General features: G+C 33.0%; 1 protein-coding gene across 2 annotated transcripts in view; it reads left to right on the top strand.

The window, feature by feature from the left end:
- Positions 1 to 11,174: 11,174 nt before the first annotated feature.
- Positions 11,175 to 25,441, top strand: part of LOC126834691 (zwei Ig domain protein zig-8-like) — a 204,065-nt gene continuing 189,798 nt past the window's right edge. For both annotated transcript variants that reach the window (XM_050566797.1, XM_050566798.1), the window contains exon 1: positions 11,175 to 11,648. In XM_050566797.1, coding sequence (XP_050422754.1) covers positions 11,555 to 11,648 — 94 coding nt within the window. In that variant the 5' untranslated portion in view covers positions 11,175 to 11,554. The remainder of the gene's footprint in view (positions 11,649 to 25,441) is intronic.

Raw genomic sequence — 25,441 nt, forward strand, 5'->3', positions numbered from 1 at the left:
TAGTAGTTAGATTAAAGATACGATAGCGAGGCGTGTGTTATAGTCCCTAAAAAAAAAAAACTGTTTTTATTTATATTTTCACTTACCGCCCTTATTGGCCATCTGCACGTTCCTAGGGCGGCGGCGGGGACCATTTTCGAGCTGGTACAATGCCGTTTTGGGTACAATTTAAGCGATGGGTTTTTTCCCTAATTTGAACTTCAAATCATTTATCGCATCTGTCTTTATCTCCATCTCACCAAAGTGTGCCGATTCTCGTTTTTTCATTTCTTTCTGCAGTATTTGATATTTGTTTACTATGTCGTTGTAATTTGACTCTAGCTTTTCCTTTTCTTCCTGCAGTTTTTGAAATTTGTTTAATATTTCGTCGTAGTTTGATTCTAGCTTTTCCTTTTCTCCCTGCAGCTTTTGACACATCGATTCTAGCTTTTCCTTTTCTTCCTGTAGCTTTCTCATTGCGTCATTGCTATTTGAAAGCACTCGCGCCCATTCGTTGTTTAAGTTGTCGATTTCTCTTGCGTGTTCATGACGCAATCTTTCATACTCTGCGGCGTACTTTGCGGCGCATTTCCTCTGTTTATATTTATAATTATTATTATTATTTAAGAAGCACCGAGGAATTAGGGTAGGTTTACTGGACTGTCGATACTTACATTGTAATAGAGAAAACCAGCGCCGGTCACGACGCCGCCCGCTATTGCCGCTGCAATGTAATCATACATCCTTTAAAGACTTCGGTAAACTTGGAATGACTTGGAATGACTTGGAATGACTTGGAATAACTCGCAACAACAAAAACTGCGTTTCGCGTTGCGTGTCTGTTCGACGTCTGGTGAAACATTGGTTGTTTACTCGAGGTCGCTAACAAGTAATATTAATACTGAAATCGGCCAGCACAAAAGCCTAACAACAGCTGTTATTACCTACACGTGTATATTGCTGTCGACCGAGTAATTAGTGCTGAACCAATGGATTTACGATTGGAAAAATAGACACATACCGTAGACACAATACCGTGCTACATATTAGCAAACCCTTCGACTAGCATATAAATACATTTGTCGTCCCCTAAGATCTCTCCTTTGTCCGTGGCTCGATACCGTCGAGTGGGGGCAGTAAGACAACATTTTGTAGGCAACATTAAGCAACATCGGGCCGAGGCCCTGAGACCGTCGGAAGACACGAAACTAGCAGGGTACGTCGTGGTTAAGCGCAGTAGATTTAGTGGCAAATCGCGGCACTAATAACCGCTGTTTCTTCGTGCGCTTGGCATCGTCGGACAGACCGTGATCTCGTGGATCTAACGAGGGATCGAGCGGCCTTCTATACGCCCTAGCGGCTGAGAAATCCGGAAAAACCCCCATTTTCATTTGAAAATTAGTAACTTTCAGGATTTGTTATTTTGCATAGCAACGGCCGCCGGCGGCCGGGTAAATTTTTAGGTTTTAGCGGGTTTTCGGTCAAGGAGTGGATTTTTGGCAATTTTGACGTCGGCAACCTGTCTGAATCGCGCCAGAACCTACATGCACCGGCAAGACCCTAAGACAAAGGGTAATAGCGAAAAATCGCGTTTATTGTTAGTGGGGCCGTAACATATGGTACAATCGACCATTGCCGTACATGTTTTCTCAAAAAAAAAAAAAAATTTAAACAATTATTATTGCGGCTGTGCATGTGTAGAAACTAGAAAGTAATGCTAATAATTATTGTTGTATATTTTCAATACACCGGAGAACTTAGGCGTTTAGTAATTAATACCTGACTGGGAAATTGATTACTTTGCGCAGTGTCCGACCGGCCTGTACCTACTGTCCGGTACACCTGTACGAAATCCTCTCTTGTTGTGTGCCGTTTGTTGTATATTATACGATCATAAGAGGGTCGTGAGAGAATTTTGCCGGCAGCTCCAGAGCTCTCTGCGGGAATCGTCATCGCAATTTCCATAAGCGGTACTGACCCTCGTTGCCAGTTGGTTAGTGGCCGTGTGCCAATCATTCTGGACTATATACATAGGTATTATATATATATCTATTTGTGTGTACATTATTACATCCGTATCGCAGAGGGAACCTAAAGAGAGAGGGATAAACGCGCGAAGGTGGGGCACTTACACAAATGCGCCTGCCTTCCGACGGATTAAAGGAAGGTCGTTCTCACCCCCGGGAACGACGGGTCTTAATCTCGGGGAGAACCTCCGGACCACCTCTGGCGGGATAGTGTAATAATCATAATCATAATAATAATAATAATGATCGCGACCGGACTGTATATTATTATTATTATAATGCGGTATCGGTGTGCCGTTTAATTGAAACTCCGGGACGTCGGTGTAAAGTTTATAATTGTCTCAATCCGGGCCACTTGCCCGTTCCGTTGGATATTGCATAAAATGTATACCTACCTACCTGCCCCTACGCCTATTGCAGCCGCGGTTCGTCTTCTTACAGAGCTCGTGTGACTCTATATTATTATAATATACCGGGTGCACGACGCCACGGTAGCGCATTATCATTTAAATTGGTCTCGGCGCCGCCCCGGGGATAATCCGTTTCTACAGCGTTTTCAATGGCGCATAGTCCGTTATAGTGCCGTTTTTGTCAGTCGGAAATGCCCGCAAATCGAGTCCCTTTTGTTGAGTGCCACCGACGACGGCATCCGGGATAATATTGTTATTATTATTTGACCTCACGCGGTTCCTTGTCGGTCAAAGACATCGGCCGCTCCGAGATTTCGGGCTAGAACGACTTGTAAACATGTATTGTACGCGGAGGTGGGGTTGGGGACGAGCAAAGATAGTTTTGGAATAGCTGTGACCCTCTTTAATTGTAATAAGTTAAAAAACGACTGATTTGGTGTACCATCAACGTATGGGGTTACGGCTAGAGAAAAGGTTTTCGGGAATTTTCGGGTTACAGGTTCGTATAAAACCTTATGTTATATTTAAGTTAGTTTTGCCATGTTTTTACATGGCGTGTAACATTGTATTCTTTAACTATTCAAAGATACATTTTGCAATTAATATTACAAATTCAGTGTGGGAGCGAAAGTACTTCAAGCGTTTTGTGAAAATTAGTTAAATAGGACTTTGCATTAGCTTTTTCCTACGATAAATAGGGTAATAGCTATGCTACTTGAGCATTATTACAAAAAGAAAAAACTGTAACATTGAAAGAAATAATTACATTCGTGTGTGTTCGGACGTTTCGCTTTAGGCTTGTCGCTTGAATTTTCTTTATTTCTAATGAATAATAAATCTGAAATAACTTAAGGGGTACGACGTGGTGCTTTTAAATATTTTTACCGCCAACGATTTTTATTCCGTAAAAATATAATATAGGTATGAAAATCCAATACAGTGATAGACCAATTAATTACATTTCAAAAGTCTAATAATAAAAATCAAAACTGTTATAGCAAATGTAGCTTAAGTATTGAGGTTTATGAGGAAATGATTTTGGTAATTGTTTTGTTACATTTGTTAGTTGTAACTAATAAACTTATGAACAGATGAAAATATGGCGAGTAGCAAATACTACTACTCTCATACTCTACTAGTATTCTAAATAAAGAATGTTCAGATTGATGTGTGGAGGTTAGATAGAATTAGGAATAAGTATATAAGAGGAATGTATTTGTGGTGAAAGAATTTGTCTAATCGATTCCATTGGCGAGAGATAAAGAAAAATTACACACAATTAATATACCTAATAGTGACTTGTGTAAGTATGACTTAAAATAACTTTTTATTCACAACCCATAATATACCGGGTGATTCTATTAACGCCTTACAATTTAAACTTAAAATAATTACAAATTTTTTAGTTTTTCTTTTTGAAAACATTTTTCAAATTTTTATCTTTTTTAGTATTTTCTAGAGCTTTATCAACTTAACTTATCTAAGCTTTATCTGAAACTTAAATGATAACGTACATATTTAATTAACTTTTTTAATTAATTAGACTGGTCGATAACCAGTTTTGAATGAATAGTTTTAAAGTTATTACATTTTTCAATTTAGAACAGGAATTATGGTAACATAATATATATGTTACCATTTAAGTTTAAAAAGTTAATAAAGTTCTAGCGAATACTAAACAAGGTAATAATTTGAATATTGTCCAATAATGTTCTATAACACAAATAAAAATGTTTTCAAAAATAAACACTATAAAATTGTAATTACTTTTAGAGTAAACTAGTGTAGGGCGTTAAAAGAATCACCCGGTAAATAAAGCCTAATAAAAACAAATTATATGAATTCCGTTTCAAAGTATAAGTGATGTTTACTTTTATTTAAAATTATTTTTTCAAATTGACTTCAAGTAAAAAGGACGTTTTCCGCTTTTATTAACAGTAGGTACAAAAAGCCTTTAAAGATTTTCTGGCTGAAACTTACGGAACAATATTCAATTTAAAACAGATTTAATTTCAGAAATTTCTTTTAAACAATATTTTTACTTCTTTTTTTATGAAACGTCATAGAGTTAAAAACATTGTTAACAATAACTATAAATACATAAAACAGAGACGATTGAAAAGTGTAGTAAAGTTCAGTATTGTTCAGCTAACTAATAAAATATAATAATAATTTATGATTATACTACATACATACTAAATAAGTATTTACATTTTATTGTTGTTGTTTGAGTACAAAGGACTATATTAGATCCGAGTGCTTTAGAAATTCTGTAAAATACTTACATTTTATTTCCGGATTGACAGTAAAGGTACACAATGTAGTAAATTTAATGGGATTTTATTGCTACTATAATATATATATATAAATTTAATTTTCGTAAATTCTTTTTGTAGGTTAAAGAAATCGTGTTATATAAACCAGAGTGGACTTTTATAAAAAGAAATGAGTTTTTCTATGTTCATAAAGAAAAGAATACAACGTATACCTCCTACTTACAATCGTATGTTTGAACAGCCTTTTCTGGAAGCTACATACTGCTTGCCATATTTCTATTAGATCGTTTGAATGGAAGCCAATGAAATGTCCAAAGAAAGTATTAAGAGTTTTTTCAAATATATAATAATTATTTAGAAGGAACGAAGAAGGATTTTTTTTCAATTGAAAATTTAGATAAATAAAAACAATTAATCAAGATAGGTTGTGTTGTGTTTTCAAATAATCAATAAAGTATTTTTGAACTGACTTGAAACTGTCTTTATAAACGGATCTTACTAGTATTGTCAGTATAAAGTAAAAATAAAAATCCTAATATGTATTCGGTTGATAATCATAAATATTATCAACAAATGCAGTATATTATATCAGTTAGTTATATTATGTCTAAGCATCTTGATTTAAGCAGAACACGGTGCATTTAAAATGTATTACATTTAATGACACTTTAAATTCGTTTTATTGTCTAGGCTTTAAGAACTTAAAGAAAAAACAACCGTTTAAAAAAGCATAAAATGATAAGTTTTATTATTATCTTTTAAGTTTACGACTACTAAAGTGGTTTAATAGCTCCCCTTTCATTAACGTTAAAAGTTGTTTTATTTTTATATAGTTTTGGGTATTTAAACTATTTTCAAATTGTTACATCAATTACACTATTCAATTAGAGAGCTATCTGATAAGTATAAATTAAAAAAATGGATATTTATTTATAGTATATTAATTGTTAGTGAACTTTTTGATAGTTTTCTCAGTTAGTAGTTAATTTACTAGATTTGACTGGGAGAGAATCTTCAAAACTCATCTTGTTGTTATTGAATTAAATCAAACTCTAAAAGCAGTTAAAACAAACTTAATTTCGCTCTTCTGACTTCATTAGCACTTCATATGATATCCACAGAAAACCACCTAGTTCCAATACACACGCATGGTTATTCTAAAAGTTCATACGGGATAAGTAAATACATTCAATTCAAAAGTAATTTCTACGTTCTTTTAAATTATTTCACTAAGATTTAATTATTTTTATCCACTTAGATAACTTGAAATATCTTCTTTGCCGTACGTTTAGAGCGAAGTCATGCGTTTTATATTGTTTTTTGTTTTAGTTTCGTTTAAGTAAATAAAAAATACGGTTGTTTTCGCTGTTTGTTTATTTATTGATGAAAATAGGTTTTACTTTTGTTTGTATTATTACATGATGCTATAAACGCACTGAGTCAATTCCATTACATTTCAACGTTTAAGTATCAAAGAACGGAATATTTCGTTTAGTTTTTGTCAAGCTTATAATCTTATTGAACTTTAAGCATTTTATTATTCAATAGTGACTACAAGGGCATTCGAATTGAATTTAACTCGGTCCCAGTTTTCTGCTAAATTTTGTTATGAGTGATTTTTTTTGCTAGTAAATTTAATATTGTCATTTGACTTTATCCTTACAACTGAAATAGTCCCATCGCAAAGAATTCCGTATTGCATTAAAAACTATTGGAGAATACTAAACAAAAAAAAATAACTTAGTATAAAAACATATGATAAGAATCGTGGCCAGGCCTGTCGATTGTTTGTTATCCACGATGGCGGAATGGTGACTAATCAATTTTTCTTTTGAGTTTAACCGAAACAATAGCATATCATATTATAAAGGATAACTTGACAATCTCAAGAAGCGCGTGAGTTCGAGGATAATAAAGTATTATACAATAGCCGCATAATATGATGTAACGTTATCTGAATATAATTACTATATGCCAACTTTTAAGGGGATTGTATGCGGTCTGTTTTGTGTAGGCGCAATTTAAGAAAAAAAAGATTTTAATAAATTTCAACCGTGTCAATTATTTTTCGGTTAATTTGTATAAGCTTCAAGGTATTATTTTTAATTACAATTTTTTTTTTCTATGAAAAAAAGCCATTAACTCACATTTTTTGTAAAATATATCGTGTTTAATTTTTAACTCATTGAAATTGTTTTGTTTTGCGTTATTTTTAAAGATATTATTTTGTTCATTAATACTAGTGCGAGGCCTCTTTTTTAAGAACTCATTATTATTATTTTGTTTTTCTAATGAATTGAATATTTCGTATTTTAATTTTTAATGTTTAATCACAGCCCCTTGTAATGTATATCTTTCTAATGCCACGGGTAATCAATACTAAGAGACATCTTACAAAGTGTCTAATTGGTTTTCGCGTGTTGGCTTCTCTTGGAAAACTTTGAAAGGTTTCTGAGTAGTGTATAGTAGGTACTTAGACAAAGCACCGATTTTCTTAAATAAGCCGTATTAGCCAGATGTTTTCGATAGAAGGGATCAACAATTGTTATGGATATTAAAAAATACAGTCTATACCTAACTCGAGATTCTGAAATTTATTAGGTTGGTACTCATAACACTACCGTTTACACAAACCACAATTTTGATTGATATATCGTATTACTAAGGTAATAAATCAAAATTAAATATAAAAGTAATAATCATTTCCAAGCACACAATAATTTAACGGTCAAGCTGTCGAGATATATGTTATCGTAATAGTATTTGAAGAATTTCGAGAAAAATTAATTCTTCAGAAAACATCAAAATCAACGTTGTGTAAACTTTAACTTGTCATTTCAGAACAATGTAATTAATTTGTTTGCAAATAGCTATGCCATTACTATAATTTTTATTCAAATCTAGGTAAGGACAGTTTTTCGAAAATAATTTCAATCAATAACAATTTGGATCTATTTTATTTTTTATTAATAAAGGCGATTAAAAAAAAAAAAAGCAAACAATTTGGATCGTGTAACATTATACCAGTGTCAAACAACATGAAAGTAGAGCTGTTGGTAAATGTACGCCTTAATTAATCAATAATTTAAAAACAAAAAAATCTAAATTTAATTTACAGGATTTTTTAAAATAATTTTTTTTAATTTTAACTATTTGTCCTGTACAAACAAATGTCTTTTATATTGTTACTCATTGAAACTGAAAGTCGCACGGGCAAAAAACGCCAATGTAGTTTATATCTAGTTTGTCTTGTTCTTATATAAAGCCGCTGCGAATAAGATATCCAAATTAAAATCATCTGCTCAACAATATGATCACAAATTCTTAATGTAAGTGATACCAAAAGTTTATGACAAACGTGTACGACAAAAGTATACACGAAACTCAATTGTGTACATCAAGCCGGATAGAATTTCAATTGAGTCGTATCCTTCAAACTCGCGTGTGTTATTTTCATACTTAAAGTTTATACGTACAAACTAAAAGGTGGATGTGAAATAACTTGCAAAATTATAAATCAAGGACCACTGCAAATTTTCTGATTGAGTTTTAAAACATATTATTATCCTTGGAAAAATGCTTATACTCGTATAATCCTTTTAAATACTCTTACAATGCAAAAGCAAGATGTTTGAATTATATTGGACTATGCTCAATGGTGTACCTACTGAAGGGTTTGTAAAATAGGATAACGTGGAGGGGTGTATAATTTACTTAGTTGGCATTATATATAAATCAGAATTTTTAGCATTTTTGTTATGTCCTAATGAATTCTGCCTTACTATAAGAAATACACACAATAGAACAAAACTGCTATACAAACTAGAAAAGAGTTCATTTTCATAAAAACTAAATTGTAATAAACGCATTTCAACTTCGTTTTTAAATCTTTATTTTTTAAAGATTATTATTATAATACATATTTTTTAATGCATGTTTCAAAAAAAGAGTAGATGTTTGAATCACATAAGTCAATATGTTTGAGAAGAATTTAAAACTAGTATATTATTAAAACTTAGAATCGAGATTGCGCTGCAGGCTATCGTTTCAAAATTTTTATATTTAAAAAAAATTATAAAATGCTCAATGTAAGTAACGCTAAAATAAGCTATGTTTTATTTTTGATTGAAATTAAAATAAAACAATTTCAGTTGGCTAAAATCAAATAATAATATAATTAAACATATTAACGTAAGTAGCGGTTTCATAAACGATTACAAGAGAAAATTAATTAAAGTAGTTCGGAGAACAAACTGTAATGTTGTTTGGCTCCTCAAAAAAGCCAATCTAGAATATGTGATAATTTCGTATTCGAGTGTAGTACAAATGGGTTGTACTGAAAGTTCTCCGAACCATTGTAATATTCTTAGAAACACATTTCATTCTATGTAGTTTATTTTTCGTCCGAAAGTTTCAAATAGAGATATCCATAATTGAATGTACTCCATAAAGAACAAATAGTGTGAAAATAAGTGCTGGCGGTTTTTCTACTTTGTCTACATTCAAGTAAATAGTCGTCTAAAATGATAAACAATTGAAAATACGTTTCGACAGTGTAATGATGTCAAAAAAGTTAAAATAGAAATTATAGACCATAATGTTTTTCCAGTATATCATTTTTTATTTTAACCGAAACTGTGAAAGAAAAACCATTAAAACGGAATTCAGTAGTAATTGTAATTTTCAAAAAGTAAGCAAGAGAGCTGTTATCGATATTAAACGTTCATGTCAGACATCTATAGATATAAATACCGAATTTACTCATCACGAGTATTTTATAAAACGGTATGCACAGAATAATACACTTACACTCATATATAAATTTATATAAATTGTAATTTCACAATTATTTTGTCCAGTGCCTCGAATGAACGACTGATATAATACTAGTGTATTTCTATAAAATCTAATTTAGTAAATTAACTTGGCCAAAGAGAAACTACTACTTTAATATCGTCGCTAGATCAATAAAAGGCACGTGGGAATTGTTTATTTTAACCATACCCAGTAATAGGATAAATTAGGACTAAAAACATTTTATTGACAAGAACAGAGCCATCAAGTAACCACCGTAAAACCTCAACATACCACATAATCAGCCAACCACTTAACCAAAACCAGATTATATCCCTTTTCCCTAATAACTTTATTCTTTAATTAATTTATCCAATTACTCGTCAAATGTTAATGACCGTTCTCACAAGTTTCACTTAACTCTTAAGTGTAGTATAGCATTATAATTATTTTAGCTTTGTTAAACTATATTCTATACATAATTAACTCAGCTGCGCAAAACGAACATAACTCTTGCATGGTACCTTCTTACACGGGATTGTATACATACAGTATGCTCTACGCATAAGCTCGGTTGATATTGCTTTAATTGTAAAGGTCACACGTGTGTGACCTGCTAAAATAGTCATAACTTAATTCCAGTTCACATTCCTACGGGGGGTATAACACAAAACCTTGATATTAAGTGTGTCCATTAGAAACGACCGTATACCGAATTGATTTAGCCACGTGTCACGTGGTAAGGATTAAAATTATAATATGCAAATTTGATTTTCAATTCTTGAACCGTCGGGACCTTAATCTTATTGACATCGGTTTTTTGTTCAGCTGTTTGCGATTATGTCACTTATTGACGAAATCAGAAGAGCACGATCCCCTGTCCTCTATAGGGAGTTGGTGTAATATCCTAGATATTTTATGTTTTCTTAAATAAATTCCCAAAAAAACAACATTTTGCTAATAATTATTACATAAACTTGGAAGAAAAAACTAATTACCAACTGACATTTTCAATTATCGACTGATATTTACTTATTGTGCTGATCGGAGCTGAGAAGGTATTGGTTTTACAATGATGTGTGTTTTATTTTGGGTCTCTAAACACCATAACTTTTTCCTCCTGACTGATTTACACGAGTATGTTATAAATCCGAAATCGTTGGCTATTGGTACTTTGGTGGATTAAATTTGAAAAATTCAATTCCTCCATCCACAAAACAGGGAAAACCGGAAAAAAATTTGTCGGTACCTTTTCCATACGATAACTTGGCGGAAATGCAGTCGGATCTAGTAGACATTTTTTATAGACCATTTATAAAGCATGTCCCTATCCAAAAATCACCCAAATTTCGATTATTTGTAGACGGGACTTTTTTTAAAATTTTTTCGTTGATTCTAAATGAGGGTTTGCCGCCAACTGTATACTTTGCTGGCTTTTTCGAGTTCTACAAAACGTTTTTGGAGAGCAATTGGTCAAATTTTTATGCCGGTCCGGCGACGATCCGGTTCGATGTTGTGTCGAGTGAGACCGGGACGGCGCGGCGTTTCGAAAAAACGGGGAGGAGGTGCCAAAGTTATTTTTTTTTTTGGAATCGGCGCCGGTGTCGATGTCGGCGTTGGCGATAGTGGCGGGCCAGTACACCGAAAAGCCGGCAGCGTCGTCGCCGCGGCAGTTCCCTCGCGTTCGCCCGACAGATCGCCTCTCCGTCGACGTCGCCGCCCCTTCTCTGCCGGTCGGTCTCGCGTGTGCTTGGCGTGTGTCATCGCGGGTCGCCCGTCCGAATTGTACCGAATTTGAATTCGATTTCGGTCGTTCGTTCCCCACGCTCACCCTCATCAACCCTTATTCGATTTTCGCGTAGATTCTGTAGTGAAAAATTACAAAGAAAATCTCATTCGGACCGGTCGTGGAAACCAAACGATCATATTGTTTTACCCGACTGCCGGCCGGGCAAATGCCGAACGCGGCGTGGACAGCGTGAATACCGCCATGATAGCGATGATGGATAATTATTATTTGGGCGCCTGCTAGTGAATTGATAAAAAACGGTTATTGCCTTTCCACAAAATGTCGATGGTGTCCGCCAAGGATCCTCCTCGAGCCGTGTTCCGGTCCGTGCTGCTGGCCATCACCGTGCTGACGTGCTCCGTCGACAAAACAGGTTAGCGACAATGCCTATACGGATAAGAAAACTACTCGGCACGTCAGGCGAACCTAAGGCTTTTCAAATTAGAGTGGGCCCATAAGTTAATCGAAAAATTTAGAGATCCGAATGGCTTCTTCTCCATACCTCACCCCCCCCCCTCCGTACGTAAACCCTCCACATATGGATGTGAACACATATATACTCAACCTATCTAAATCAAAATAAAATATCGTCAAGGTGGTTGAATTATACTTCTGCTGCCAACATATCGCTTTAATGTTAACGTTGTTTGTGATGTAATGTATGATTGGTGGTTTAAACGTTTTCAAGCATTACATACTGTATATATTATACCGCGTGTGATGAGGAAAGCGAAAAAGGACCACTTGTCGGCCTAGTCGATTCGGAGTAAAATGCCAGAATATTCCTATTTACAAACTTCAAAGTGCTATAACATTTTTTCATTTACAGTTTTTTTTTTAGGTACAAAGATGTACCGGGTCTTAAATTATTGTTAAGAGTTCAATCAAAATTCTGGAAATAGCACTAACTCGGTTTTGGAAAATTCTGACAAGATGTCCTTTTTCGCTTTGCGCATCACAAACGATATTATATGACATAGAATGGTTTCTTGTAAACAATTTTGTTTGTTTTTTTTTTCAAGTAAATCCGTATACAAAAGTGACGCATGCTCATTCTTTGGAAGTGTCAAATAGCAATGTTCTCAGCACCCTAACTGTACCAAAATATAATAAACGGCTAAATAGGCTGTGATATTATAAACATAACTGACATCTTGTCAACTTTTTCGCGTAAGCCACCGCGCTTAAGGTTCTAGCATAAATGTGCTAAAATATATTTTGTTTAAATTTAATGTGTTCGTGTCAAGTGCAATTAATTTATAATATTCCAGATTCCGGAGAATTGTCGGTGGAACGCTTATTTACATTAGACGTAAATTAAATGAGAAAATTTCACTCGGCTAGAGTAATTGGATTCTGAATTATTCAGATTTCTACGAATTGTTTGTAGTTTTCTTTTGTACACCATAGGGCGCACCACAAAGTCGGCCTAAAGCGTTTTTCTTTCAACTATTAGTTTGGTTATTGTCTTTAGAAGTCATTATGACATATTCTCGCAAATTAATTAACAGGTTTTCTCGAATTCATACTATATACCTCTATCCCGAGGTATATAGTATGAGTTTGGCATTATTCGAACATTTTTTTTATCCAAATAAATAATATTTTATTTAATCATTTATTATTGGATTATTAAACTTATACGGGCGGTGCTGTTAAATAATTTTTGATCATTGATATAGTAATGGAAGGTAACAACGGACATTTTTTAAAAAAAACTGAGAAGATGTTAACACAACTACCAATTATTATTCTTTAATTTCACTTGCATTCTGAGAAAAAATCGATCGTCTTTCATCTTCAGTTACAATAATTAGCTTGAGTTGTTAAACTGTTTATGATATTACTATAAGTTATAGTAATAGAATAGAGTAGAGTTTTCTGTATTCACTTTTTTCATTTATTTCACAACAAAAAATTCGTTGGTTATATTAGATAAGGTGTTTTATCGGAGAAAAATATGTTAAACTAAGAGCTCTTTTACTTAGAATATCTATTATCAGAAAATTGGTTATCAACAAAACATTATCACGTTCAATAGCGGTCAGTAAAATTTAGTTTTACGATGTACAATATGTCTTAATATTTATTTTTCAAATAGTCATTTAAGTTATAACTACTGCTGCTATTGTTGGAATTTATAAACAGGTGAAATAAAATAAATTTTACTGCTAATAAAAATATGTATACTTGACTTTATTCTAACGTACGGCAGTGTTGTTTTCCTCAAGCAACAAAATAAAATGAACTGTAATATTTTCTATTTATCTCTTCTTTTTAAATTTTTATATTGTTAAATTATTACCGTAACGTGGAAAAAAAAACTTTTAAAAATCAAACCTATTTGGAGAGACTTTAAATTTTGTTAATATCAAAATGGTAACAGCAATTTATAAAACAAGTTGTTGATTTTTTTCCCCGTTGAATTGCACAAAATAATATAAAATGGGCCTTTACATTATTATTATTAACTTTTGAATTTTTCATAACAATTCAGACTTTTTATGACCTCGGCCCTTTTTTTCACTGGTGTATTCGTTTTTAGCTTTTCAAGCGGGGTATAAATTAACAATGTTCAAAGAGTTTAAAAAAAATGTAGAAAGAGTTTAATTACACAATTTACTTTGTATTGTTGACATCTCAAAAATGTTTCATAAAATATGCAAAAAAATGAAATTTTTTTATATCTGCATAAAACGAACAATTTTTAAAACGTGTAAAGAGCGTTTTAATTACTTAAACTATGACAGGAAGGTGGCAGTATGATTTTATGTAAATATGACCAAATGAAATTAATTAATAGTACATTATTTTGTTGTACGATTAAAAAAATGTATCCAATTTTTGATATGATCAGCTGTTTAAGACATATAAAAATCTTAAGAATAACAAAATAGTTAATAAAACATTTTTCTATAAAAAGAAATGCATTTTCTTGATAATCGCTATCTATCAAATTTATGTGTCTTGTCAATTTCAAATTTTTTTTTTAAATTTAATTTTCTGGTAACATAAAAATTGAACAAATAAATTTATAATTTTAATGTTTGGTCAAATCATAATTTAATATGCATAGAAAAATAACGCAAATAAAAATTTTTAATTTAAACATAAATCCTACATTGTATTATACATTTAATCAAAATTGGGTAAAATTCAATTCAACGGATTTTAAACGGCAAGTTATAAATAAAACTTCAAATCTAACCATCTAATCCATAAAATGATTTAATTTACAAAAATTGGATTTACCCTTTTTGAATACTCAATTCTTCTTTTTCGTCTCGTCCCATACAAATAGGGTCGGCCATTTAAATTGGTTCTCTCCAAAAACCGCTATCCATCATCATCTCTTTGTTCTTTCTACAACCCTCAACGTCTTTATTTTTTAAAAGTTCAATTACAAAAAAAAGTGCTTGTATTGTTTTCATTTTAATACTTGCTGATAATTGAACGAAGGTGCTCATAAATTAACTGAAACTAACAGATTAAAGTTAAAACAATTTTAAGAGCATTTTAATTTATTATAATATTATTATACAATATTAGATCATTTGTTAATATTTACCGGTTTTAATGTTTTTAAAATAATTTTGAGTGGTGCTTGCAGATAAAAATTATACTGCTCTCTGGTCTAAATTACAAACGCTAATAGATCTAATTCAATTAACTTCTTTAAAACCGGTTAATGATCAGTCAATTTTTGTTGTAAGTTATTCCTCAGTTAAAATGCTAAATACGTATATATGTTATATTTACATTTGCAGCAGTGCAAATGTTACCATGTATTGAAACAGCTGTTGAAAATAGGTTAAAAAGATAAATATTTGGTTATTTTATATGACCTACTGTATAGAATTATTAACCATTTAAATACAAATATTTTCAAATAGAAAAGCTACAAAAAAAAAAAACAGCATTATTTCCCGAAAACATCAGTGTTTTACTATGTACTTGGAGGAACTATATTATTGTAGGAAAAATTGAAGTTTTTTTTTTAAGGTTATTCGAGTAGTCGGCTGAATGATTTTACACGGAGACGTGACCGTGTAAAAAAATATGGGGTAAAAAAAAAACCTTTGGAAAAACTCGATTAGCGTGTAACGTGCGTGTGTGTTGACATGTCGGCCAACAGTAGCTTTTAGCGTGTCCAATTTAATATAGACAAAACCGGGATAATCTGTTAAAGTTTGGAATTTTCAAAAGTTCAAACTTTCGCTTAACCCTCCGTCGCAAGATAAAAGCTCGTTGAAACATAATATATACCCTCCACATACATACGTTGCCTAACGCCGCAGGATGAACCGGTGTGTCCCTATGTACTACATCACGGTTGTTTGTATAATTATACATCTCCATTGTGTTGTCTCTCTATTGCAGTCACGGCCGGCGAGCGTACGGCGTGTAATGTCTTCTGGAATCGCTTTTTAACCACCCCGAATTTCATCAGACTCGTGTCTGTGTGTGTGTGTGTACACGTTAATTATTTTCTTCGGCAGCAAGTGAAAACTTTTGCATGTAAAACCGGATGAACGCTGAGCAATAGCTGAGACTACAGCCGGCTACCGCTTTTGGTGGCGTACGGTGATTTAAAAGGTTCATTGCCGCCGTCACGGTGTAGGGCTTCGCACATACACACACATAAATATCACACATGGACCGCATGAACTTTATGCAATACATAATAATATTGTTGTTGTATGTGAATTCAAAGTTGCGCTATTCAACGTGGCGAGTACATTATTTTTTACTTAACTTAAGCTTTCTCGAAAACACCAAACTTCAATTATTACCACACAAGTCGTCTCGGCGGACTCGTAGAGGTTCATTCACTCGGCGTACACACAACAGAAAATTACGTTGAAAATTATTAATACCTTCGAAATGAAACTAAACAACTGCCAGTAATTGCTTTTATTCAATACGCTTAACATTGTATAAAGTATTACAGTAATTACACTGATATTACACAGTATGTATATACAATATATTTTTTCATAGTATAATAGATTATAATTATTAACTGAAACAACTCTATAGTGGGCGGGACTCGTGGAGAAATGAACGTCCGTCATCAAGTTAATGATTTCTGTACTTGGATCAAAGGAGAGCAATTGTTTTTTTTTACCACAGTATTTAACGCATTCATACATGTACTCCACACAAAATACAAGCAAGTTTAAAGTTTCCATCAGCCAAATATATATTATTTTTAACTACATTAAATACGTTTGTTTTTCCATTATTTACTTAATTTTGGTATATGCATTTATCAAACTTCAACATGACTACAATTTTTCAGTATAAATTCTCTGGAGAGTATTGCATATCCCATTCGGCAGTTTTCCTATTTGTTTCACATTACTTTTTCCATTATTCGTTGTTGTTTACGTTAAAACGATGGGGGTATGAAAAAAACAAAAGACGGGTAGAATTGGTTTTTTTTTTAATCATTCAAACTCGATTATTCTCCTGAGAAATAATCATACAATTCACATACGACCCACTTACCAAAAATAGATTCTATACAATGAAAACATTTTTGTTCTGAGAGCAAATAAAGAGCACAAAAAAAAAATAAACATACATTAGCTGTGTTAACAATATTGGATTGCACTCTTTATTTATTTTTTAAAAAAAGTCTAAGCTGTAAGAATGATGTTACTATAAAGGGCGCATTTTGGTCAAATTTAAAATGTCTACAAATAGAGAAACGTGATTTATACTCAGCTTACTTAATTATACATTTCGTCGGGCTTACGGAAAACGGATATTATTGTTCTGTAAAAGATACCAACCGATAATGGTGACCGTCGACTCCGCCGAAGACAGTACCGGAGCTTACATTTATATTATGAGTAATGAGTTTTCAAGTATCATCCGTATAGCAATTACAATATGGCAGGGATTCATTGTGGTTGGGTAGAGCAGGCGAGCAACAAACACTAGGCAAAGTGCACTCTGGCGGTTTATATTCAGCTTGGTAAAGCCTCTTGAACAATGTGTTCTTGTAGTGTTTAATAATGAGCTTGCTTGGAAATCTCTGACAGTGATACGACGCGAACCGTATATAGTCAGACAGCCGATAACTATGACAAGTACCGACCCAATATAATGGTTACCTTGTATACAAAGCGGTGGGGACTACGATGAAACGTCGGTTATTATAGCCCATCAATTACCATATAATTCTATTTAAACGACAATAGAGATAATATTATTAAAATTCTCTTTTTATTTGTAGCTTTACAATAATAAGTCTGTCCGTACCGGATTTAATCGCGTCTACCGGAACACAATAAATTTATAAAAGTAGCGAGTAATAATACTGTAGCGACCTCGTTTTATTTGCTTACGGATGAAATTCAAAATATCATTCGCAGGTTATTAAACTTTAATTAGTTTAAATTTGGTGCGTTTTCAATTAGAAATTCGCCGTCGGTGTACATGTTTTATAACGTTGTACCGACCGAAACCGAAGTTAATTTATCAAGTGATTTAATTTGTTAGTAAATTCGTTGGAAACGCTCGACTAATATACTTTATTTAAAATTTACTACGCGACGCCAGAGACGACGTTTTCAACTGACAAAGGTCGACAGTGTCCTCTTTACAGTACATTATTTATGTAGGTATTAGTTAGGTATGTAAGATAAAAGCTGATATATCTTGACTGTACCTTTTTTTTTTTTTTAACGCGTTTGTTTTGGTCAGACCTAGTTAACTTTTTAGTAATGGATGAGATTCCTAATCGAACCCCTTGTTCCACCCATTGTTTTACTTAAAAGTTGTAACTTATTGTTTACATTTTTTAATCATAAATTAAACACTATTATCCCCGTTCATTAATAATCTATCAAGTTCTAAAAATATATTTATAAGCTCACATATTTAATGTAAATATTAATTATAAAAATGTATTTATATATCTAGTAAATATAAATTACTGACAATATACTTGAAAAGATAAATGTAGTAACATGCTTTTTTATAAAAAAAAAAAAAATATGTAGAATTTATAACGTTTATTTATGTTGAAGATGAGTTCTTCAATGAATGTTATTGTAGTCTGTTCCTCTGTATACATACAAAGAAAAGAGCATACAGTGTCATCAACATATAAACATTTTAATATGTACGTTCATTATAACATTAGAAGTACAGATTGTCATTAATTATGTACGATGCATGAATGTTTAATTATGCGTTTCGAATAAATCTGGAAAGTTTGAAATTAATTGCCTAATTATAATTTAACTGCGCTGTATTTTCGTACTTAAAGGCAAAAGTTTCCGTCGCAAACGAATTACAATGACTATTTTCTTTAAGTCGACGATCCATAGTTAAAATGCAATTTTTATTATTTGTTCACAGTGTATACCTTTCAATTCGAAATCAAATTAAATTAACTTTATCACTATGTTAAGTTCTCACTTTAATTATTTATTTATTTTGAACGGCACTAATGTTCATTGCATTTTATATTATTGCACCGGCTTTTAAAGCCATTTTTTTCCTATCCCTAATACTATTTATCTTAGTTAGACTAATGAACAAAAATTAAAATTTTTCTTTTACCATTCAATTTGCGTATCTATTTAAACATATTTAACTTGTTGGTAATTAGGAATATCATGTTAACAGTTAGATATTATAATAATTTTATATGGTTCTTTTTTAACCTTAGTTGATATTCGGCCTATTATCGTAGGCAAAATCATTATTATACCTTGTATTATGTGGATAAACGTATACAATGGCTTTGAAATACGAACTGTGCCGTTCAAATCTCGAGCATGCCTCAGATTTTTCCGCTTGATAAATCAAGCGGGTTAACGTCATACCTTGAAAAGCTGACCGTAATACCTACCCCAAATAGCGCATTTTAGTACTTAAATAAATTCTAAACTTCGAGTTCCGTCCTGCGGCCTAATAAATATGAGCACACACAAAAAGAAAAAACTTGAAAAGGATCTTGTAACAAATAAATTATTTAAATTAAACGGATTCGTCCAATCTTTGTAGATAAATCATATAATGCCGTTTTCATGTACCTACTTATTAAAATATATTTGGACATTTGACACTTTAGTCGTTGCAATTGATATTATGGCTATTGACGAAATGTGAATAATAATGTTATAATGTCAATATATTATTGCCGATCGTTAAACTATGCCTTATAACACCGTTTGCACCAGTTCAGTTTAAAAATTAAGTAGGTATAGTTTAAACACGGCGAAAACGGTCTTATACCTATATGGTTTGAACCACTGCCTTGTACAAACCACTGTTGAAAAATAATTTATGGTCTATACATCAGGAAGTATGTCGCAATATATAAATATGTTGCTTACTTTATAATAAAAATACGTAGTTAGTAAACAAGAAAATGTTAATAAAAACAAAGTGGTTTGGGGTTTATTCAATCTGTTAAATTTGTACATAGTACTAGTGTGTTATTGTTTCACTGTTATTATCATATTCTACGTAATAGTATATTATATTATTGTAATTACTCCAAGTGTTTATCAATAGTAGTGTGTTAATCAGTTAATTTATTCGTGTTGTGTTATTTATTCAAATACCAATTCCACACGTTTAACTCTAAACTATATATTAGTGTATAGTATTCCATCAACCGCCTTATATATATATATACAATTGTAAAACCATACAGTCTACACAATGCATATTATTATGTAAATGATAACTCTCGGTCTCTGTTTGTTTTCGACGTACCTATATTATAACCGCCTAGAGGGCCTTTACAACAAGACGGCAAGATTATCGAAAATAATATACCTATATTTTGTACATCCACCCTTTTGGATTCGGCGGTCGAGGTCCTTATATATGTACACGCTGAAAATACGTTGATGTTTTATTGTCGGCCACAAAAAACCATTTACGTTCTTCGCCGAAGGGATTGCGCGTTGTAAAAAAAAAAAAAATCAAAAAAATCCTCGAAAATAAAGTGTTTGCGACCAGTGCGCGACACAAATCACACGCGAAAAACGTTGGAAGTGACTTTACAGTCGGTTTTATAAATAATTTTTTTTTGTTGTCTTTTTTTCTCCTCCGCCGCGTACACTACTGCTATACACTTATATATATATATGTATATACGTATGTCTATGTATGTACAACCACCGACGGCGGGCGTGTTCGATATATATATATTCGTTGTGCGCGCCGCCCCGCTCTGTAGCTTCTCCGTCGCCGCGCCGCTGACTGGTCTTCGAACCCGGGCCATAAATCTTGCGGTACTGGCGCCCATAACGGTCAAAAATGAACGGACGGCAAAACCTTTTCCCGTAATGGAAAAAAGTGCAAAAATAATACAATACAGCCGGGGGGGGGGAGGAGGAGGAGGAGGGAGGAAAAAAAAACTTTCCGTTTCCGATACGTGGGGGGGGGGGGGGTGTGTGGACTTTGGTCCGGGGGATTTCCAACGGGGCGTAGGGTGATCGAACGGTGCGCGGCGGTAGGCCAGAAGAGCTCTCCGCCGATACCGCCACCGCTGATAAATAACTCTCCGGACCGTCTCTGCTGCCGCGACCCCGCCTCTGTCCCACCTGTGCGGGGTGAAAGTGAGCCGGCAAATTTTCGCTCAGAACCGGCTGTTTTCCAATTTAACTTGTTGTGAGCGCGCCCACAACGCGCGCAGACGGTGTTATGTCAGTGATTTATTTATGGGACCCGTTGAACCCTTAACCGGGTAGGCCCGGGATAATTTTTCGTCTGTCCGTCTGATTAACAGCCCCCGCCATCATAGCTATACATGCCCGGCCGGCACCGATTTTACCTTGGCCGAATCTCGTATAACGGCTTGAGAACCATCGCGTCGTGTCAGAAGTATAATGATATTTCCCCCCCCCAATATTTGATTAACGCCGAGAACACCCGCTGTTCCGCCAGGAATTAGTTTCAACTCATTTTTTTTCTCATTAACAGTATGCTTTCCAAGAGGACATTGGTAAAATCAGCACATTCTGAGTGTTACAATTAATATCGCTTTCGCACAATCTGATATTATGCTCCAAAACTATGCGCAGAGATGTTTTATACAGTTTTTCTTTAACTTCGCCAACGGTGTCTTGCTCATTAATATTGACGTTCATATAACACAATATTATTTGTACAGTCATTCTTAGTTTATATTCCAAGTAGATATTCGGATTAGAATTTTAATTATCGCAAACATTTCGGTATCGATTTGCATTTTTTATGCTCGTGAACTTGACGGTTAAAATGCGATTTAATCCTCGGTAATCCTTTTGAAATTGGAAATTAAAAATTCTGTTTGCTTTAATCGAAAAAAAAAACCTGTAAATACGGTTTGTATTTATGATTTAACATTTATTTTCAATTAGCAAAATTGTAGATATTAAAAATAATTTTAATGATAAAAAATAAGAAAATTTTCGTCCGTGATCCGTCACACGTTATACCTAAAGTCGGCTCTGGATCCAAAAACAAAAAAATGAACTATTCACCGCATCACGTTTGTCTTCGTTTTGCCTTTACAAACACTAAACGCGCGTTCGTCGAATCATTTTTATATTATTATCATTTTGACGCTTTGGTTCTTTCAGCGTGATTGTATTGTAATTTATTGCACCAAGATACAAATCACACATTAGTATTGCGTTTATCTCTTGTATTTGGCAAAGACCGGCCTGTATATGTATGCATGTACTTTTGCGCCGGGAAACCGTTATCGTTTTGAAGACGGCGGTGGGGGGCAACAAGTGGTGATGGGTAATAAAATATAACGTAGGTAGGTAACGACGTGTAGAACTATTGCATTTCGATGATATACGAGTATCGTGTGTGTGGTCTTATGCACATATATATTATACTATTATTCACATTATCATCTTATCATTATCATATTATTCTGTGTTGATTTCGGTTGATTTGTTCGAACCATTCAGGATGACCTCGCGTTTCGGAACTTTTATTTTTCCCTAGAAGTACCTACGCTTGTGAAGTATTTTTCGAAAGTAGGTTCTTAAGCTTTGGGGTTTTATTGGATATAAGTCACTAACACACCTGACAACGAACCTTCCCTTTCTGCACGTTAAATTGACCACGCAGTAACTCACCTGTTAATACGGGAACTAATAATAATAATTTGTTTAAAACAATTGTATTTTTGTTTCTCTTCAATTTTCATATTATGCTATTATATGTAGTAACTAGTAGTAGAATCTGAATGTAATTGGGAAAAATGTATATGGTCCCGCCAACCGATTTGCATTGCCGGTATTTCAATTGAAACAAGGGGAGTGGACAAATATCGCATTTTAATTAAATCGTTTTGTTTTGTTATGCAATATGCGTGTTTCTCATATGATAACGATAGGCACAATTCGAGTATTAGTGTTAGCAATCAACTATATTATTACAGTTAGCAACACAAATGTGTTTTAAAAAATGTTTCGAAATCAAATAACTTACAGTTTAACTGGTTTTTCGTAATCCAAGTTAAATAATTACATATTACACACAGTAACGGCAAAGTACTAACTGTTATAGTTCTGTTATTATACTTTATATGTAATTTAATATATTTAAACGCAGTTATTCGAATTTTTCGTAGTTATCGCAGTTGTACATACCTAATCATTTTAACCGTTCATAAATGTACTATATTATAATAGTGATACAAATTTAAGCTTTTTTTAGAGAAGTATTTTCAAGAGAGAAACGAAATTTAAATAAAATAGTGGTTTCAAACTGAGATTGTATTTCAATGATCTTCATAATACCAATACAAACAACTTACAAACATCAATTCTCACAAAATGTCACATGCCCTTGCATAGGCCAAACGCTCCGATTTCTGTAGTGAAATTTGGCAAGTTTTATAGGTTAATGTTACGTTTGTCGTAGCTTATTTTTTTATGACTTCACTTATGCTATAATTAATATCATTAACGGTTCATCAAACAGTTTGATGTATGGAATATTCGTTTAATTATTTATTCTGCTGGAGTGTGAATTGTAGAGTGTAAAAATCAATATATTATTATTATGAAAATGGAAAAAAGAATTTTTTTTTTCAAATAGTAAATATAGTAATAGACAATAGTAAATAGTAATAGTATTTTATCTATTATTCATTATTGTAAATAGTCAGGAAATATGTTTCGTGCAAACGTACCACAAACTTTAATATTATGAGCTGTTACATGCGATTACTTTGCCTCGCTTATTTGTTTTTATATGATTGTGGAATATTTACTTTTACCTTACATAATGCACGTATAGCAAAACAATACTATTCCAACTTATTAGAACTAAAAAAAAAAACTGTATAAATATAGCCTATAAGGATATTCAGTTAAATCCAATATAATACAGTTTATATTCTGTCGTATATATATATACATATACCTACTACGTAGCGCATATAGTGTATTCTTGTTATATACATACTGGGTTATGAATTGTGTATCGTTAAATATTTCTAAAATAATATAATTTAATTTAATGGTTTTAACAATGTACATTCGTGTCATATTACAATCGATTTCTGAAACGATTTTTATAGGGATAATAATAATATCAGTGTAATTTTTATTCGATATCAATTTTTATGGCTCTTTGGGAAACTCGCACGTATCATCATGTATATTGAAATATTTTAAAATCATAATACGACGGTTATTTTAAGAGTAGATTGAAAATTGTTTGTTGCCAGCCCGAAAGTTCCAAAAAGGTCACGCGACGTTTAAATTATTTTCTGTATCGGTTGCCAAAATATGTATAGTACAAGTAGGTACGTTAGACACTATAACACAAACCCGCGTAGGTAAATTACTCGGTCTCGCTGAACTTTGTACACGGCTTGAATGACGTGGGGATTAGACTCAGTGGTAGTTGTGGGATTGGGCCACTAATTTGATATTGTTTTTTCTACACAGTTCTACTATTTTAATGAGTTCTCCATACCTGCTTGGACTTTTCGATTAGCTTATGTAGAATATCCTGTACCCAAGAAGTAAAATTATAACATTTTATTTATTAGTCACTCACCGGTCCGGTTATTATGACAGTTTTCACAAGCTACCACAAGAGGTCCGTTGGTAATTATGCGTTTTACGTCAATACAACAGAAAGCACTATATTAGCATTATTGTATGAATACCGGCATTTAATATTCGCCGCTCATTCATTTCAATGACGCGACAAGTCGATTCGTTCGGTGAAATCATTTTGGATACTTGTCTGCTGCCAAATGCGCATTCCAATAACAACAATGATAATAATATTTACATAATGCGCATCGAAGCTCTTCGCGTGACGTTTTATTTATGAAACCGCCGGGATAATACATCAATTCGCGTCGTGAACGGTAGGAAATTCGTTTAAAAAAGCAAGCTATATAAAATAATATAATAATATACGAAATTCGTTCCTTTGTCGAGACAGGCGGCTGTACAGAGTGACACCGACTGCTGTCAGGATAGGTGTATTCCTGAAAAATAGATCACGAAACACCGCTACCTATACTGTACTAACGCGGCTCATACTATTGTATTAGTATTAATCATGTACACAGTTGCGAGTACGTTGCACGGTAATAATTCAATACGAGGTTAGCCTGTAAATAAAAGTCACAATTAAGTCGTTTTGGCTTGGACGAGGAGCCGAGATAACGTATTGGCTCTACACGAATGCGGCTTTCTAAAAAACATTATTGTATCCGAATCCGAGATAAATTTTTAACTACCGGCCCACTATCCGTAGATCACAAACCGTACACCGAAGGTACTTCATGCGGCCAAAAGTCGGAAAAGTTCACCACATTTATTATTGTTGCTTAGGGAATTCTTTTGATACAAAACACTGCTAAAGATATACAGTCAAAAACCAAAACAAACATCATTAGCCCTTTTCCCAGAAATGGGTGAAACTTTTTGCGGGCTAAGTTTTTGGACAGAAGATCCGTAAATTGAACTGAAGTAGATCGAGTGTGTACCTGCGATCATTTTAAAACTGTCTAGTCAATACTCGATCATTTGTTTTAACGAAGAGAAACCAGAAAACATCTCAATGAACGATTAGTAATACATTTACCGCCTATTATGTTATATATATTTTTTTATACATTTTAATATATTATTACTATAATTGTATTCATAAAACGATCAT

This window comes from Adelges cooleyi, unplaced genomic scaffold (genome assembly GCF_023614345.1).
Source record: "Adelges cooleyi isolate 19-005CV unplaced genomic scaffold, UGA_ACOO_1.1 ACOO_flye_CR_arks_rails_tigmint_CR_PRNA_21, whole genome shotgun sequence".
Classification (NCBI taxonomy): Eukaryota; Metazoa; Arthropoda; class Insecta; order Hemiptera; family Adelgidae; genus Adelges; species Adelges cooleyi.